This window comes from Pollachius pollachius (genome assembly GCF_949987615.1).
Source record: "Pollachius pollachius genome assembly, chromosome: 1".
NCBI classification, from domain to species: Eukaryota; Metazoa; Chordata; class Actinopteri; order Gadiformes; family Gadidae; genus Pollachius; species Pollachius pollachius.
Window position 1 is genome coordinate 24,863,419 of NC_136934.1, and position 18,245 is coordinate 24,881,663.

Below are 18,245 nucleotides of genomic sequence, written 5' to 3' on the forward strand. Positions count from 1 at the left end.
GATTTTTCTGACTGGCGGAGATAAGCCCCGCCCTTGCCGGAAGCTACTTTGTCTCAACGCGCCCTACATCCGGTCTTTCCAACAGGGCAGCGAGGAGCAACATGGTGAGAGAAATGTCTCCTCTCGGAAAAACGGCACATTTACATCTTATTCGCAAATTAAAACGCCGTAGTTTGTCCTACAATTTTCGCCTTAGGTTGTTAGGTCGTCGCTTATGTGTATTTACCTCGACTAGCTCCGTAGAATTTGGGTTTTAAACGTTAATCAGTCAAATCCACGCGGTCGTGTATCGCTCTGTGGGCCGTGTGCAGCCGATACATAAAGCCATGCGGATGAACCGCATAATGTGTATATTGACTATTACGGGAATAAACTGTAGTAATGTATTATGTTGTCATATTACCTGCGTTAATGAGAGCTTTCTGATGTTTAGCTGGACCGCTGCTTTGGTTCAGATGGATCGTTTTTTAGAGCGCTGTTTCCCGAACTACTGCTCACTGCCTGAGGAGGATTTTTAGGCCTAATGTCGCTAAATTACAAATCAGAATAGTACTTATTGGTTAAATATAGTCTACATGTGCGTCGTGTTACAATATAGGAAATATAGATCCGCTTCTGGCATTTGGTCTGAGATGATACTTTTGAGCTGATGTTTCTCTGATGAATAACCGCTTACCAAAAGACTGAGACCAAGGATGACCAGTGGTTTATTTTAAAACGACCCTTCCAATTCACACCTTAATTTATTTTGGTTGTCTTATAAAGGTCCTGTACTTTCTAACACTTTTACGTTTTATCCTCAGGCAAAGATCAAGGCTCGAGATCTGCGGGGCAAGAAGAAGGAGGAGCTGCTGAAGCAGCTGGACGACCTGAAGAACGAGCTGTCCCAGCTCCGCGTCGCCAAGGTCACCGGTGGAGCAGCCTCCAAGCTCTCCAAGATGTAAGTGTCTGTTTAGGGGTATAATTGATACGGATTGAACCTGAGTTTCTGTTTTGGCATCTGGTCTGGGATGATACTTGTGAGCTGATGTTTCTCTGATGAATAACCGCTTACCAAAAGACTGAGACACAAGATGAAAAATGGTTATTGGCTTATAAAATGTATGGTTTTATTTAAATCAGTTTGCCATGTTCCTCAACCCACACAGATGTTTGACGACGTCATAAGATGTCTTGTGGCTCATCGGCAGTGACTGGACTGTTTCACACGGTCTTCGAAAAGCTCTGTTGGACTGTTAGGGTGTCCGAACTGAGTATCACTTGACAAAAGATGACTGCAAACCTGCTGAAGTTTTACTAAACATGTGGGAAAGATCAGGGAAAGTATTTTGTGAAGGAGCATAACCGTGTAATGTTCAGCGTACTCTTATAATGTGATGTTTGGTTGTTTAAGGTGTGCTGGTCATTGTATCCCAGATGGGTAATGAGTGGATGGGGCATCAGTGGCCAACTGGTTAAGGAGTCACTAGTGTGCCAAGAGGGGAAAAGTGATGATGGTAGACTATTAATTCAAAACTGCCTTTTCCTTTCAGCCGTGTTGTCAGAAAATCCATCGCCAGAGTCCTGACCGTCATCAACCAGACCCAGAAGGAGAACCTGAGGAAGTTCTACAAGGTGAGAACGAAGCACGGGTCTGAAGATGGCTCCCACAATAGTAGTAAATATGTTGCTTCTGGTCTGAGATGATACTTTTGAGCTGATGTTTCTCTGATGAATAACCGCTTACCAAAAGACTGAGACCAGAGAGGACCACTATTTGTATATATCTTTTAAAGGCCTACAATTCCTTTATATTTTTCTCCAGTTAAATGTGAAACCTTTTAGTCTTGTACAGCCTGATTCCTAGCCCCTTTAAATTATATGTAAAATGTTTATACCTGCACTGTATAACTCATTGATCCAGCAGGAATCGATTAATTTCTGTTGACCAAAATTGTGTTCCTTCTGTAGGGCAAGAAGTACAAGCCCCTGGACCTCAGACCCAAGAAGACCCGCGCTCTGCGCCGCGAGCTCACCAAACAGGAGCAGAGTCTGAGGACCAAGAAGCAGCAGCGCAAGGACCTTATTTACGCTGTGCGCAAGTTTGCAGTCAAGGCTTAAAGGTTTCTTTCAATTGCTTCAATAAAAAAATTTAAAAGACTCACTTTCTGTCTTGTTATTAGCAAGTGATGTCTGTTGCTACTGTGGGACGTCCCATTTAATGTTGACTGACAGGGGGTCCATGTGCCCAGCTACTCTTGATCGGGTGGAGTTGGATGAGTTTTAGTTAGTAAATGTACAAAGGGAGAATTCAAATTTCACTGGAAGAAAATGTCCTGAAATGGTCCTTTAATGTGTAATAATCCTGGATCTATAAACTATTCCCAACCATGTTTTAGTCTCTTCAGGACAATAAGCTATCCTTCATATATTTAATATCACAATGGGTTCATCATTGAAAGGCTGCAAATATGGCAAGATGGTGCAAAGTGGTTGGATTATTTTCAGACTTAATATTGTTCTGGGTATATTCAGAAATATACATAAAATTATAGATTTCTTCATGAGGCATAAGCAGCATTGGCAAAAATATTGTGCAGTGGCACAAGCCACAATTGGCTTGAACCAAAAAGCTGCTTGTTAATGTGATGCACACGGTCATGTAGGTTTTAGAAGTAGTTAACCGGTTAGCCTTAATGTGCTCAACATGTCACATTATGCAGCACCGCCTAATGGGTTGCTGTAATCCATTTGGATGGTACGCCGGTACGCGCAAGTTGGAAATCTCCCAACTTTCTTGCGGGGGGGGGGGGAGAGGATCACCAGAGGATCAGGGTAAGGTCAGGGGGGCGTTTGCTCGAAAAAATGTTGAGAACCCATGCTGTTGGCCTACACGAATCATGCTGAGACCAGCGGGTGTCGGAGAATTTCTGCAGGCGTTTTTGGTTGCGATTGTTTGTCATAAAGCACTGTAGGCGCTTCGGTGAGGCTGTGATGAAGTACATTATTTATTGGACCGTGCCTAGACAGTTACAAACAACCCTGACCTTAGTGGCTCTCAACATCGCCAAGTTGAGAGCGTGGCTTCTGCAGTGAACTAGACTGCTGCGATGGGTGCCTGAACACCGTGGTGAAGTTAGTTTGATGTTGGATATTCGACAGATATTCGAATATTCATTTTCTATGGAAAATTGCTTTTTGCTCAATAGCTTCCGAGTTATGGGACCCAGACACCCCAGACCAATGTAGACCTGTCCTACTATGTGGTAGCCTACTAACAAGACACCTAAATAAAAAAAACATATTTTGCACCTCTTTCAATTCATTTCATAAAAAATCCCATTCATTTCCTATGCAAAACGGCTTTTTGCTCAATAGCTTCCGAGTTATGGGACCCAGACACCCCAGACCAATGCAGAACTGTCCTGCTTTGTGGTACTAACACATAGCAGGAAATTCCATTCATTTCCCATTTGTAGCCCTTTTACCCCTATAATAAAGAGGGCAGGGCCCTAGGTTCTTCTATCAATCTTAAATTATTAGTTTTGAATTCCTATATTTGGTAACCATATAACAAGAGCATCCTTAATGAATATTAAACACTAAACATACACAATATCAACACTACACGTATTAGTAAGCAGCCAACAAAAAGGTAAGTAGTAGAACGTTTACTTATTTTAGAACAAAATATAAATGCATGTGCATGTCACAGATACCATATCACAATATCACAATACAGGCTATAAGTAATATAACAATAACATTACTAAACTAAGCCTGCATAATATATAAAAGAAAACAAAAGAAAACAATCCTGTACAAAAAGAAAACCCTGTTGCAGGCCTGTTGATTTTAGTAGTCCTCTTCGCTCCTCCGAGCCAACGGGAACACGGTAGGCTACTCACACGTCCAGGTGAACGGCAACGGGCGTCCTTGAATGTCCGTGGAAAGGCCAGTATCGGGAAAGTCTGCGAAAGTCTGTCGAAAGGACAAAGACGCTCCTCACTGGCTTGTCGCTTGATTCCTCTTCGCCAGAGGAAGGTGAACCAACTTTCGTGGTCACACTCACTATCTGGTGCGGCGGTCCACGGGAAAATCCCTTCGTAGTAGAGTCGCTAGCTGCGCTAGTTAGCAGGCCACTACTGTTCAGCTCCTTGCGTTAATTAACTGACCGGGTCGTTAATGTGGACTGGTCCGGTGGAGCTTTTTGGTAAAGTTCGTATTGAACTTTATCTTGCATCTTCAGAGTTGCTGATATGTCATCAGCAGACGGTACTCCAACGAAAAACATCTAACGAACGTCTTTCCTCCATTCTCCCCAACTCCAGCACGTCTTCTCCCCTCTCCCTTCCCGCCTTCACCACATTCACCCACAAACACCTCATCGCGCCCCCTCCTGGCTGGATGGCCATATCACAGTTCAATTAAGCAAAGGATATATACAACATTTACAATACATCAAATAACATCTACAAAGTTTGCAACCATTACACAAACGTCAAAAGACATTATGAAAAATAATACTCGTATATAATGTTGTTTATTCTTATGAATAACCAGAACCCGAATCCCAACTGGGTTACACCCTCCTCCTTCTAAAAAGGTCTGTATGTCCCCATACAACACTAAAAGACTCAAACTACGAGAAATGGAGAGTTACAAATGTTGCTTTAAGTATATCCAATCTTAATGACAATACCTCTGTGTACAATGGTCAAAGGCTGATCTCTGGATCTACCCGGCTCGTCATATGTAAGCTTGACTGGTGGCTTTATTGCTCTCTTTGGCCCAGTGGCGTGTTCAGGGAGTGGCCTAGGGTGGCACGGGCCACCCCTGAAATCTGATTGGCCACTCCAAGTGCCACCCCAATATTCACGGCACTGAATGTAAACTGGAAGCTTGTTTAGAGTTGCAGTTCCTTCTCAAACCTGAGAGGCAGCAGAGATGCGCTAAAGTAGTATGTAGCCTGCAAAAAAAAAAGTCCCGAAGAAGAAGAAGTTTGAGCAAACCTACACGTGAAACAAACTGTCTATGGAAGCAACACGTTTCTGGAGCGTCGTCGAGAAAGATGTGAGAAACCTACATTTCACTACACTTACTGTGCCTGTGGTTAAAAGCTGTAACGGTAATAAGCTAAACGTTTATCCTGTCTTGTTTTATTTCTTTTTATTGTAATTGGCACAAGGCTGTCATCATCTCATCTCATTAGCAAAAACTGTTTTGACTGTCAACGATGCTAAAGCTAACATTTAGCTATTCTGTACTGCATAACATTGTTATGTTAGACCCGTGTAACATCAATATCATTTGTGTGTATGCACAATCATCTATTGTACAACATATAAGAATGTCGTGCATTATGGGACTATTACAGTATGAAAAGAGGTCAGAATATTAAGGATTTCTTCATAAGGAAGAAATCCAAAATAGAGCCAGAGCAGGGGCAGAACAGTCAGTCAGAGGATGAGAGCCAGGCTTCAGCTTCAGCTGTACACATAGGTATGTGAAATCCTGATGGTTCAAGTTTGTTCTCATGTTTGAACTTACTCATTTGGTTTGACTGTAACATACTACTTAGTTTACTAAGGAAAGGCTGATTGTATTATCATTTTAATCACAGTTTCTGTGGATGTACATGTGGATGGTAAAGAGGAAAGACCCTCAACATCACAAACAGATCAGGGTATGTATGAATTTACCTTCTTTAAAACATTATGTGCATTGATTTGAACTGGGATATTTCACTTATACTACAGTGGCATATACTGTCATTAAGCATGTAGACACATTTTTTAACAAGCGTGTAGACACATTTCTTAACAATGCTGGTGTGAAAAGCCTAAATGTGACAATTTGACATAAATGAATGATACAATCTCTGTATTGCTTCAGGTGTGTCCAGTGCTGCTGACAATCCAGAGGTTCCTGCAGGCCATTCACAAGGGGATAGTGGTGTGGCAGCCCCTTTTCGTCGGCCCGGACCTATTGGTATGTCTTAACAATTCATTTAAGTCAAATCAGTGAATTAAATGACACTTAAAGGTTCTGATTCCCATACATTTGTCACTTACAGATATTTCACAGTCAAGAGCAGCAGGACCCACTCAACCCCGGTTAAAGATATATCCAAAAACCATGCAAGGAGAGAAGAGGAGGTCATTCAATCCATCTTTGTACAACACGTTTTCATGGCTTGAGTACTCACTTATGAAAGACTGCGCTTACTGCTATGCATGCAGACACTTCTCTTTGCCTTGCACGTCAGAATCCGTTTTTACCTCAGAATCCGTCTTTTCACATTGGAAAAAAGCAATGTATAAAGATGCTGGCTTTAAGGTGCATGAAAAATCAGATTCTCATATTACTGCCATGTTAGCTTGGAGTGAACACAAGAAGGCTGCACTTACAGATGCTTCTGTATTAAACATGCTCAACAATGAGTACAAAAAGAAGGTTGAAGAGAATCGCAGTTACATTAAAAGTGTTGCAGATGTACTGCTTTTGACAGCCACACAAAATATGGCACAAAGAGGGCACCGTGAGTCTGAGCAATCTGACAACATAGGGAATTTCTTAGAAATTCTTGAAATGATTTCTAAACACAATCCCATGGTAGCCAAAAAAATGAAAGCAACAGGCAATGCAAAATACACAAGCAATACTATACAAAATGAAATTCTGCAGTGCTTAGCCAGTATGGTGCAGGATTCCATTGTGAAAGAAGTGAAAGAGAGTGAGGTATTCTCCATCATCGCTGATGAATCCAAAGATTTGCAAAAAAAAAGGAGCAGCTGTCATTAGTACTTCGATATCATTACAATGGGGCTGTTCATGAAAGCTTCCTTGAAATGCAGCATGCACAACATCTAGATGCTAAGGGGCTTAGTGACATGATCATCAAGTGCTTAGAAAGCTATGGCCTTCAGTATAAATAAAACCTTGTTGGACAAGGTTATGATGGCGCCTCAGTAATGAGTGGTAAACATTCGGGTGTGGCAGCCAGAATTAAGACAGAGGCTAAAACTGCGTTTTATGTCCACTGTAATGCGCAGTGGACATAAAATGTAACGTAATGCGTCTAAACCTGGTCTTGATTGACACTGTAAAGTCAGTTCCAGAGGCAGATTGTTTCTTTCACTGCTTGAAAAGATCTATGTATACACGTTAGGCTCTTATGTGCACCAGAAATGGCTTACTGTCCAGAAAGAGATGTATGGTGGCACACCTAGAGAGGTACAAAAATTAAGTGACACAAGATGGGCATGTAGAGCAGTAGCTTGCAGGAATTTGATGGATAGATTACCAGCTGTGTTGTGTGTTCTTCAAAATATAAGTGCAGAAAATCACAGAGACAGGTCCATTGATGCTAGAGGTCTGCTTGCACAGATTGACCTCACATTTATAGGCCTCCTTGCAACCTTCCGAAAAGTTTTCGGTGACACAAAGCTGCTTTCTGAACTGTTGCAGTCACCCTCAGTTGATTTAGCTATGGCAGCAGACATGGTGGAGTCACTTCTTGATACTTTTCAAGAGTATAGGACTGAGACATTTACTGATAAACTGTGGCATGACATAGTAGAGACAGCCAAACAGTGCAACATAGCTGTTGAGAATGTTGAGAAGAAAAGAGCACATAAAGTCAGCACCAAACTTGGTGGGTCGTATGTGACATGTACTATAGGCCTGCGCAAGGGTAATGCAGACAAAGATTCATTCAGGCAGGGACTACTCTACCCCATCCTTGACACCTTAGTTTCTGAAATGGAAAGAAGGTTCTCAAAAATGAACTGTTCAGTAATGAGAGGTATACAGGCCTTAAATCCTAAAAGCAGTACATTCCTCCAGGATGACCAGGTCTTTGACTTTGGAACAATATATGGGTGTGATAAGGAGGATCTTACTCATGAGCTTCACCAGGCTAGAAGAATTTTGTCAAGGAAAGCTGAGAGTGGGGCGGCACAGTTGGGAAACATCCTAGATTTAACAGTTTTTTTGGAACCATACCAAGAGGTGTTTGTTGAGCTCTTCAGGCTATGCAAAATAGCTCTAGCCCTCCCAGTCAGCAGTGCTGCATGTGAGCGGAGTTTTTCAGCTCTAAAGCTCATTAAAACTCATTTGAGGACAACCATGCTAGTAGGGATGGGCATAATTAATCGATGCTCGATAATTGATCGTTAAGAAATGCGTCGATCAATTTATATTGTTATCGATCAAAAGGACGGAGAAATAACAAATCTAACCACCAGGGCGCGATGTTTTATTATTTCTAAGGACAAAAACGTAACAGCCAAATGAGCGGCAGTTGACTTGTGACGCAGCTCATTTGGAAACTTGCCAGCAAAGCAAGATTAGCCTAAACATGAAGCGGTCCAAGCGAAGTGTTGCGTGGGACCACTTCGATTTAAAAAACGGAGACGTTCACTGTACACACTGTGATGCCGTGTACAAGTATAATTCCGCGACGACTACTATGATGTATCACTTGAAAAACGCACATCCGACCTTGTTGGCCGGCAGTTCATCCTCCTCTCAACCTACCATCACCTCGGTCCTAGCTAGGAGGAGCTGCAACTCACAGCGGGCAGATAAAATTACTAAAGGAATCTGCAAGTTCATTCAGACAGACATGCTGCCTATAAGTGTAGTTGAAGGCAAAGGTTTTGGGAATCTGATGGATATAATGGAACCAGCCTATCACATTCCATCACGGCGCACAGTCACCAGACTCATTGAAACGCAGTATGAAGAAAGAAAAGAGGAGTTGTTTAAAAAGTTGGCCAAAGCTGAGAGTGTTGCTCTCACGACAGACTGCTGGACAGCTTTAACAGCTGAGAGCTATATTACCATCACTTGCCACTACATCGGCGATGACTGGGAAATGAACTCGGCTGTCCTGTTAACAGAAAGCCTGCCAGGCCGTCACACAGCCGACTGTCTCGCGGAGAAATTGAATGGGGCTGTGGAGCAATGGGGAATTGAAGGCCGAGTAATCGCCTGCGTACATGATAACGCGGCCAATATAGTCGCTGCTAACCGTCCAACCAGAGTCAGCTGGGTTTCCGTTGCCTGCTTTGCCCACACCCTCCAGCTGGCCATAAATGACGGCTTTGCACTTTACCTGAATCGGGTAATCTCCGCGGCTGGCAAACTGGTTGGTCACTTTAACCACAGCACAGTTGCCAGCAAAACTCTGCAAAAAAAACAAGAACAAATGGCCCTCCCAAGCCACCGGCTTATTCAATCATGTAAAACACATTGGAACTCGGTCTGTGAAATGTTCGATCGGCTGGTGGAGCAACGGTGGGCTGTTGCTGCTGTCCTGTCGGACCGCACCGTGACCAAGCTCCAGGACGCCAGAATCCTGGAGCTGAAAGATGAGCATTGGCGGCTGATGGAGGAAATGCAGCCTGTGCTGAGAGCACTAAAGTGTGCCACCACCGTCATGTCTGCGGAGAAGGTCGTCTCCATCTCCAACACTTATCCCATCACCTTCGGACTCATCAATGCCCATCTGATGCGCAAAGAAGGAGACGGGCCCAAGGTTATCGAGTTCAAAACTAAAGTGCGGTCGTCCCTCAGCACCCGAATGAATGTAAGCTACATTTAGTTAAGTTTCAATATGCCCAATAGCAAAAATGTTACAAGTAATAAGAATTATAACATAGCCTATACTTACATGCCTCTTATTGGATAGCCTAGATACGTTTTCCATTTAGCATTATAGATGCACAATTATTTCTGATTATTGATTTCCCCGCATCATTTATTTTCAGGTTCAGTCTGCTGAATTTGTATCATCGGCCCCCATGCTTTCAGCAATGCTGGACCCTCGTCACAAGCACCTGAGCTTTCTGACACCTGCACATACAGTAGTTGCTAATGCGAAATTAGTTGAACTGGGAGAGGCAGTGGAGACAGGCCAGGAGGCTATCGAGCAGGCTGGGGGGCACGCGGACGAAGGGAGCGCAAACACTGGAGCGGCCGCAGCCGCCACACAGGCATCCGCTATGGCACTTCTCCTCGGGGAGCAGTACTCCATTATACTGGACACTGGCATTGACACAGAGGTTAATAACTTTCTGAAGGATACCCCCCCACCCCTGGATTGCAACCCTGCCGACTGGTGGAAAGTGAATGGGAGGCGGTTCCCCAGGCTGTCAAAGTTAGCGCGACAGTACCTTTGCATCCCCGCAACTTCGGTCCCGTCAGAGCGGGTGTTTTCTGCTGCTGGACTGACAGTAACAAGGCTGCGTTCGCGGCTTACCCCCGAGCATGTTAACATGCTTATATTTCTAAATAAAAATATGTAGGCTGGAGTTAGACAGTAGGGACAGTCACCACCGAACGTGAGTCGCTCTTTTTGTTTTAATGTGTCGTCTCTCGCTCCGCTTTTCTTTCGGCTTGGTGCCTCTCGGAGTCGTTATTTTGTCGAAACTGTGAAATCTTAGCCTTGTATGTTCAATAAGGTATTGCTTTTAGATAGTAGTTCATTTAATTGTTTGTAAATGGGTGGCGTGGCTCATCTTTTTGTTGCGAGCCTTTGCCATTGTTCGGACTTTACGAGCGCCGCATCTATAACCTATAATGCCTGTATTTATTATTTTAAAACTGTTAAACATGTAGGTCTTCAAGTTAACTATTGTATTCATTTTGGCCCATACATTATTGTTGTAATAAAGATTTAATTGATAAAAACATTTTGTATTTTTACCAACGGGAATTTCAATATAGCCTATAGAAAAAAGTTAATAATTGATCGATAACTCTAGCGATGCTCGATCAAGGAAATTTCTTCAAATGCCCATCCCTACATGCTAGACAACAGACTAAGCCATTTATCTTTGCTAAGTATTGAGTCAAGAAGAGCGAGGGCACTCAACATGGATGATTTTATCAAAGTGTTTGCAAGCAAACACAAGAACAGGCGAATTGCATTGTTTTAACCCTCCTGTTTACCTAAGCTTAATAGTCCATGAGCCAGGGGTCTGTACCTCCAACCATTGTTGCACATGTTAAGTTTTGCACAGTTTTGTTAAGTTCATATTTTGCCCAGAGTCTTCAGAAAGTGCATTGTCTTTTTTGTATGTACTGTTGAAGTTAGAATAAAGTATGGTAGTTTTCAATCACATTTGTATGTTGCCTTTTCCTGAATGTTGTGACTAGTAGGTCTGTTCTTGCTTGCAGTGTTAGTAAGTGAAGTAGATATGGGTTGTGGATACAAAAATGGTAAATTAATGCTATGCCGACACCTGGGTGTGGGTGTGCATGCGTGAGTGTATATGTTTGCACAGGCGCTCCTGCTCACACTTCATGCCACCCCTGCATATGTCAGTGCCCCACTGGTGCCACCCCTATCAAAAATGTCTGGACACGCCACTGCTTTGGCCTAGGCTCGGATCTTAGCCTCCCATTATCTTTGGACACATTGGAAGTCTCTTGCTCAGGGCCAGACTCTGAATCAGTATCACTGGTGTCACCAGGAGCTAACTCTCGATCAGACTCTTGGTCTCTCAAGCTATGGTGCTCTGACTCTGCGTCATCATCAGATGAGGATATAGCATCAGCACCACTTCCATCTGCCTGATGGTTCTCTTCTTGAGCAGCAATTGTGTGTCTAACATTGTCTAGAGCTCTGTGAAACAACTCTCTCGAGTAAGTTCTGCAAGGTGAATAAAACTCAGGGTCAGATGACGAATCAAACATTTCCTGCAACTCCCTTTGTACTTTTTGCGTTTCAGGTGAGGATATTTCACTCCTCCGGTGAGTCACAGCTCTGGTTTTTGGCCTGACAGGTAAATCAATCACCGGGTCTGTGTTTGGGATTCTCACAAACTGCCCGATGGGAAGGAGATTGTCTCTGTGAATGGTCTTGGTGCCAGTTTCTGCATTCTCACGTTTTATTTTGAACACCGGAAGATTAGGCATCTTCCCCACCACCACATAAGGAACAGGGCTCCATCGGCTTTCTAACTTGTGTTTCCCTCTCAGGCCCCAGTTCTTGAGCAGCACTCTGTCGCCAATCTCCAAAGACTGTATTCCGACTTTTTGGTCGTAAGCCTTCTTGTTTCTCTGGTGCCTTTTATCTGCAGCCGCAGATGCTAGCTTGAAGGCTTCCTTCAGGTCTTCTTTTAGCTTTGCTACATAGCGGGAATGAGAACCATCCTCAATGCCATCTGGAGAGGTTCCAAAACACACATCAGCCGATATGGCGAATATCCGGTGGCGTCAGACTTTGTACTATTGTAAGCGTGGACCAGATGACCAACATGCTGGCTCCAGTTGCGTTTTTTCTCCCGGCCCAGAGTCCCTAGCATGGACAATAGGGTTCGGTTGAACCTCTCTGGCTGAGGGTCTCCCTGAGGATGGTAGGGAGTCGTCCGCGATTTGCGAATCCCCATCAAGGTCAGGAGCTCTTTCATCAGTCGGCTTTCGAAATCTCTTCCTTGATCCGAATGGATCCTCGCTGGTAGTCCATAATGTAGGAAATACTTTTCCACTAGGACCTTTGCTACAACGTGAGCTTTCTGGTTTCGTGTTGGGTAAGCCTGAGCATAGCGTGTGAAATGGTCGGTGACCACCAACACATTGCTGATGCCTTTCGAATCGGGATCCATCGAGAGAAAGTCAATGCACACCAGGTCCAAAGGACCTTTGCTCACGATCTGGTGCAAGGGGGAAGCTCGCTGAGGAAGAGATTTGTGGGTGACACACTCACCACAATTCTTAACCCTTATAAGGTGTTCGGGTCTGTGGGACCCGTTTTCAGTTTTTAGCTTAATCAAAGTGATACAAATAATTATTTTTTTGAACTAAGATTCATTGGCTTTGGCTCATTTTCTGTGAGGAACATGAATCAGAAAACATTTTCAATGACCCCCCCCCTGTATACCCCCCCATCACATTTATATTACACACAGGGTGTTCGGGTCCAGTGGACCCGGAGCTAGTTTAAGTGTGGAAATCAAAGGTCCTGTGCACCCTAATTTTCCCTTCCTCCTCTGTGTGTGTGTGTGTGTGTGTGTGTGTGTGTGTGTGTGTGTGTGTGTGTGTGCGTGAGAGAGAGGAGAGTAAAGCAGGTTCTCGTACCCTTGGTGCGAGAACCCACAGTGGGCGCCCACTGTTCCCGCACAAGGTTGCAACATTGTGTCAAAATTGGAGAACCCAACACTATCTTCACCCATATTCCCACACATTTCACCCTCTGACTTGCGGGAACCAAGTTTGGGGACCTGACACTACAAAAAGGCTCTGTCAGCGTCTTATCACGTTGCCATCTTATCACGACTGATCAAGATGGCAAAGCGATTCTCTGTTCAGACTGCCTTACAGATGTTTTTTGAAGAGACAGAGGGATTTGATGGTGATGCAGAGGAAATAGTGTCAGAAAGTGAGGACAACATTTCCGAAAATTCCGAGTCTGACACTGAGTTTGAAGAGGAGGATCAGAATCAGCCAGCTCCCAAACGTAGAAGAGCCTCAGGGCTAGCCCTTCAGCAGCCAGGACAAGCCTGCGAGCAGCCAGCCCCAGGACCATCCCATGAGCAGGCAGGACCAGCCCGCAAGCAGCCAGCCCCAGGACCAACTCGCAAGCAGCCAGCCTCAGGAGCAGCCCGCAAGCAGCTAGCCCCAGGACCAGCCTGCCAGCAGCCAGCCCCAGGACCAGCCGATGCGCAGCAAGCCGCAGGACAAGCCGGTGAGCAGCCAGCCATAGAACCAGCCATTGAGCAGCCAGACATTGGACTAGACTGTCAGCAGCTTGCAAATGACAACATATGGATGTCAAAAAATGGCAGAATTGAATGGTCTACCTGCTCAAGAAATGAACCCCCCCGCATGGCTGCCAATGTGATTCGGATGCTACCAGGACCTACACGCTTGGCAGTCACTCATGTACAAGACATCAAGTCTTCTTTTGACCTTTTCATGCCATCCCCTATCAAAAGAATCATCCTGGATTGCACCAATTTAGAAGGGAGCAAAGTTTTTGGAGAGAGGTGGAAGGTTATGGACGAAACCGGTTTGGATGCTTACTTTGGGGTTCTCATCCTTGCTGGTGTTTTCAGGTCCAATGGGGAGGCCACTGAATCCCTGTGGGATGAAGAAACTGGCAGAGAACTTTTCCGGTCGACGATGTCAAAATAATTTCCAGGACCATCCGTTTTGATGACCGTGATGACCAGCTCGACGCCAAAGAGACAAGCTAGCTGCCATCACGATGGTGTGGGACAAGTGGGTGGCCTGTCTCCCCCTGTTTTACAATCCTGGGCCAAATGTCACAGTTGATGAGCAGCTGATGCCATTTCGGGGCCGCTGCCCATTTCGGCAGTATATACCATCTAAGCCTGCCAAGTATGGAATTAAGATTTGGGCTGCCTGTGATGCTGCGTCATCTTATGCATGGAACTTGCAGGTCTACACAGGGAAACGCCATGGAGGAGCCCCTGAGAAAAATCAAGGCATGAGAGTGGTCCTCGATTTGGCTCAAGGACTTTCTGGACACAATATCACGTGCGACAATTTCTTCACATCACACGAGCTGGGACAGGAGCTGCTAAAGCGGATGCTGACTATGTTGGGAACAGTGCGCAAAAACAGGACTGAGCTCCCTCCCCAGCTGCTGAAAAAAGAGGACAGGCCTGTCCAGTCATCGAAGTTTGCATACACGGCTGACACGACCCTGGCATCGTATGTTCCAAAGAAAGGAAAAAATGTGGTGCTCATGAGTACACTGCACAGGGACGGGAGAATCTGTGGCCAGGAGCATCAAAAGCCCGAAATGATCATGGACTATAATGCCACAAAAGGAGGGGTGGACAACCTCGATAAGCTGGTGACAGCTTACAGCTGCAGAAGGAAGACCCTACGATGGCCTCTGGTGATATTTTTTGATACGTTGGATATCTCCGCGTACAACGCCTTCGTCATTTGGAGAGCCCAAAGCCCAGAGTGGAATAGGGGAAAGCTGCAGAAGAGGCGTCTCTTTCTCGAAAAATTGGGGAAAACGTTGGTGAGACCTCACATTGCAAGGAGACGAAACCTTCCAAGAACTCCAGTCTCTGCAGCCATTGTGAGGAGGATTCAGGAGGAACATGATGGTGCCCCATCCTGCCAAATTACAGAACCACCATCTGCAGAGCCTGAGGTAAGTGCGTGATGAGGTTGTAGTATAATAATTCATGTTTCTGAGAAGAGTGTTAGTAAATATCCTTATCTTTTCATTATTCTAGATTGTGGCCGGCAGCACCAAAAAGAAACGCTGTGAAGCGTGTGGACCCATGATGGACAGAAAAACCCAATATACATGCAAGCAGTGCAAAAAATACATATGCAATGCACATACAGTGAGACTCTGCCCCTCATGTGTGGTATAGTCTGATATAAGTATAATTGCCATGTTCAAATGCCTTAATTTGTTGTTCAGACAGATGTTATTGAGTATGTTTATGTTTCCCAGTTATGCCTGTTTATGATGCATTTCCTTATTTTGTTACATTTTAATAAAAAAATAAAGAAAAACGAGTGGCACCTCTATTCATAAATGTGATTTAACAAAGGGAAAGGGAACAAATTTAACATATGTGTTGTTTATATTTCTTGCAATTGGGTTGAAGTAAGCATCTGGTGAGTATTTAAAAAAAAAAGTATGATTATGTTGAATTAAAAGGCAATGGGTCCACCAGACCCAGCAGCACCTCCTGTGTAACAAAAATACGAACACCCTATGAGGGTTAATGTACTGCTCAACCTCTAGAGACATCTTTGGCCAGAAGAATCTGCTCCTCAGTTGGTCAACGGTTCTCTCAACCCCCAGGTGTCCTAGGTCATCATGCATTGACCTCAGAACCATCTCTCGATATTCCTTAGGCAGGACTAACTGACTGACAATTTCCCCAGAAGATCGTTTGCTCAAACGATGCAGCAGTCCATCCTTCATGCTCAACTTCCCCACCTCTCGCTTTAACTGGGAGAGTTCTGGACTGGCATGTTTCTCTACAGGCCATTTTCCATCTTTCATAGCCTGTATAGCGGGTCCTATAGCTGAGTCCCCTTCCTGTGCCCCCTTAAGTTCCTGCCTAGACATCTGTTTCAAGGTATCTGAGGCCAAGAAGGTTGAATGAACATCTGGAATGCACCGAGGAGATGCTCCCAACTGATCGACACACCGCAGGGGATGGGTAGGAGTCTCAGGGGTGCAGACACGCTGGCATATGGCCCTCACACCAGTCTGTGATAAAGTCACCCATTCTTCTGAGCTCTCTTCGTCTGGTGCCAATCTTGATAATAGATCAGCATCTATGTTGTGACGGCCAGGACGATACTGTAAATCAAACTTGTACGTTGACAAGGCAGCTAGCCATCTGTGCCCTACTGCGTTGAGCTTTGCAGTGGAGAGCACGTACGTAAGAGGGTTGTTATCTGTACGTACTGTTAATCTGGCCCCATACAGATAATCATGAAATTTGTCAACTACAGCCCACTTTAAAGCTAAAAACTCCAACTGGTGGACAGGGCAGTTTTTCTCTGACGGTTTCAGTTTTCTACTTGCACATGCCACTGGTCGCAAACCCTCCGTGTACTCTTGGTAGAGAACTGCACCAAGTCTCTTTAAGCTTGCATCCACGTGCAGGATGTAAGGCTTTTGGGGATTTGCAAATGCCAAGACAGGTGCGTGCGTCAGGCAGTGAATGATCTGTTGAAATGAATTTGTGCAAGACTGATCCCATCTGTCCCCGAATGGCGCTGACTCTTTCAGATAGATCTTACTCCTGTCATGAGCAGTTTTCTTGCTCTTTTGGGTTGGAGCATAACCTTTTGTGAGCTCTGTCAGGGGTCGAACAATGGCTGCATAATTGGCTATGAATCTTCGATAATAGCCGCAGAATCCTAAAAAGGACTGTAAGGTCTTCAAGTTTGTTGGTTGAGGCCAGGCTGTGATTGCTTCGATTTTGTCAGGATCAGGAGCAACACCGTCAGCGGACACTATGTGTCCAAGGTATTTCACGCTCGGCAAGCAGACTTGGCATTTGTAAACAGACAGTTTCAGCCCAACCTCTCCAAGACGATCCAGCACCTTAAGTAATCTTTCCTCGTGCTCCTCAAGAGTCCTTCCGAAAACGATCAAGTCGTCGAGGTAGACCAACACCTGCAGCAAGTTCATGTCGCCTACTGCCTTCTCCATTAACCTCTGAAAGGTCGCCGGAGCTCCACTTATGCCCTGTGGCATTCGCTCGAACTGGTAGAAGCCTAACGGACAGAGGAATGCCGTTTTCTCCTTGTCCTCTTCAGTCATTGCTATCTGGTAATAGCCGCTTCGGAGGTCAAGGACAGAGAACCATTGGCTTCCTGTCAAGGCGTACAGCGCATCGTCAATACAAGGTGTTGTGTATTGACCTGGGATAGTACGACTGTTCAGAAGCCTGTAATCAATGCACATCCTAATGGTTCCATTTTTCTTCCTAACGACAACTATAGGGGAAGCATAGGGACTTCGGGACTCTGATATGATACCGGCCTGCAGAAGTTCTTGAAGGTGCTTGCGCACATCTTCGATGTCTGCCGGTGCCAACCGACGTGAACGCTCACGGAACGGTCGTGCGTCGGATAGTCGGATATGGTGTTCTACCCCTTTGGCTAGGCCGACATCCCACTCTTCCGTTGAGAAGACATGGGATCTTTGTGACAGCTTCTCACAAAGTCGGGTCTTCCATTCTGCTGAGATTGGTGAGTCTCCAAAGTTGATCATACTTGCATCAAAGTCTGATGAAGTTGTTTCTTTGGGAGGGACGGTAGCGATTGAATCAACCCGGTGCATGTGGCCAATCACTGTTCCCATTGGTATGGCTGTCTCTCTCAAAGAGTCATTATTTATCCATACTCTGAAACTATTGATGTCCATTGCCTGACTGCACACAACCATGGGCTGAAATGTCACACCAGCTGGAAGTGGGGTTATTGGGGAGGAATCCACCATCAAGATTTCCTGGTCAACAGCATGCGTGAGCTAGATTTGGCAAACAGCCTGCACATCACCACCAGGGGGTATAGTCAAAGGACCGGGTCCTTGCCACCTCACACAGCCAACCTCATCTCTTCCCTCCTCCAGCACTTCTGGAGGAGCCTGGTCGCCTGTTTCATATGCTTTCATGCCCAGGGTCTGAGTTACATCAATTCCACTGTCCCTGCATTGCTTCACTAAGCGTCTAACATGACTGGCATTTGTTCCAACAATGACAGAGGTCTGATCTGCCGTCTTGGGGCTCGGA

The 18,245-nt window shown here is 45.0% G+C and overlaps 1 protein-coding gene across 1 annotated transcript; it reads left to right on the forward strand.

Moving 5' to 3' along the window:
- The first annotated feature begins 77 nt into the window (after nt 1-77).
- On the forward strand, nt 78-2,143 carry rpl35 (ribosomal protein L35). Its single transcript, XM_079758082.1, has 4 exons — nt 78-104; nt 804-940; nt 1,533-1,614; nt 1,951-2,143. The coding sequence occupies exons 1-4, from the start codon at nt 102-104 to the stop codon at nt 2,098-2,100; spliced, it is 372 nt and encodes a 123-aa protein (XP_079614208.1). The 5' UTR covers nt 78-101; the 3' UTR covers nt 2,101-2,143.
- Nucleotides 2,144-18,245: the final 16,102 nt, after the last annotated feature.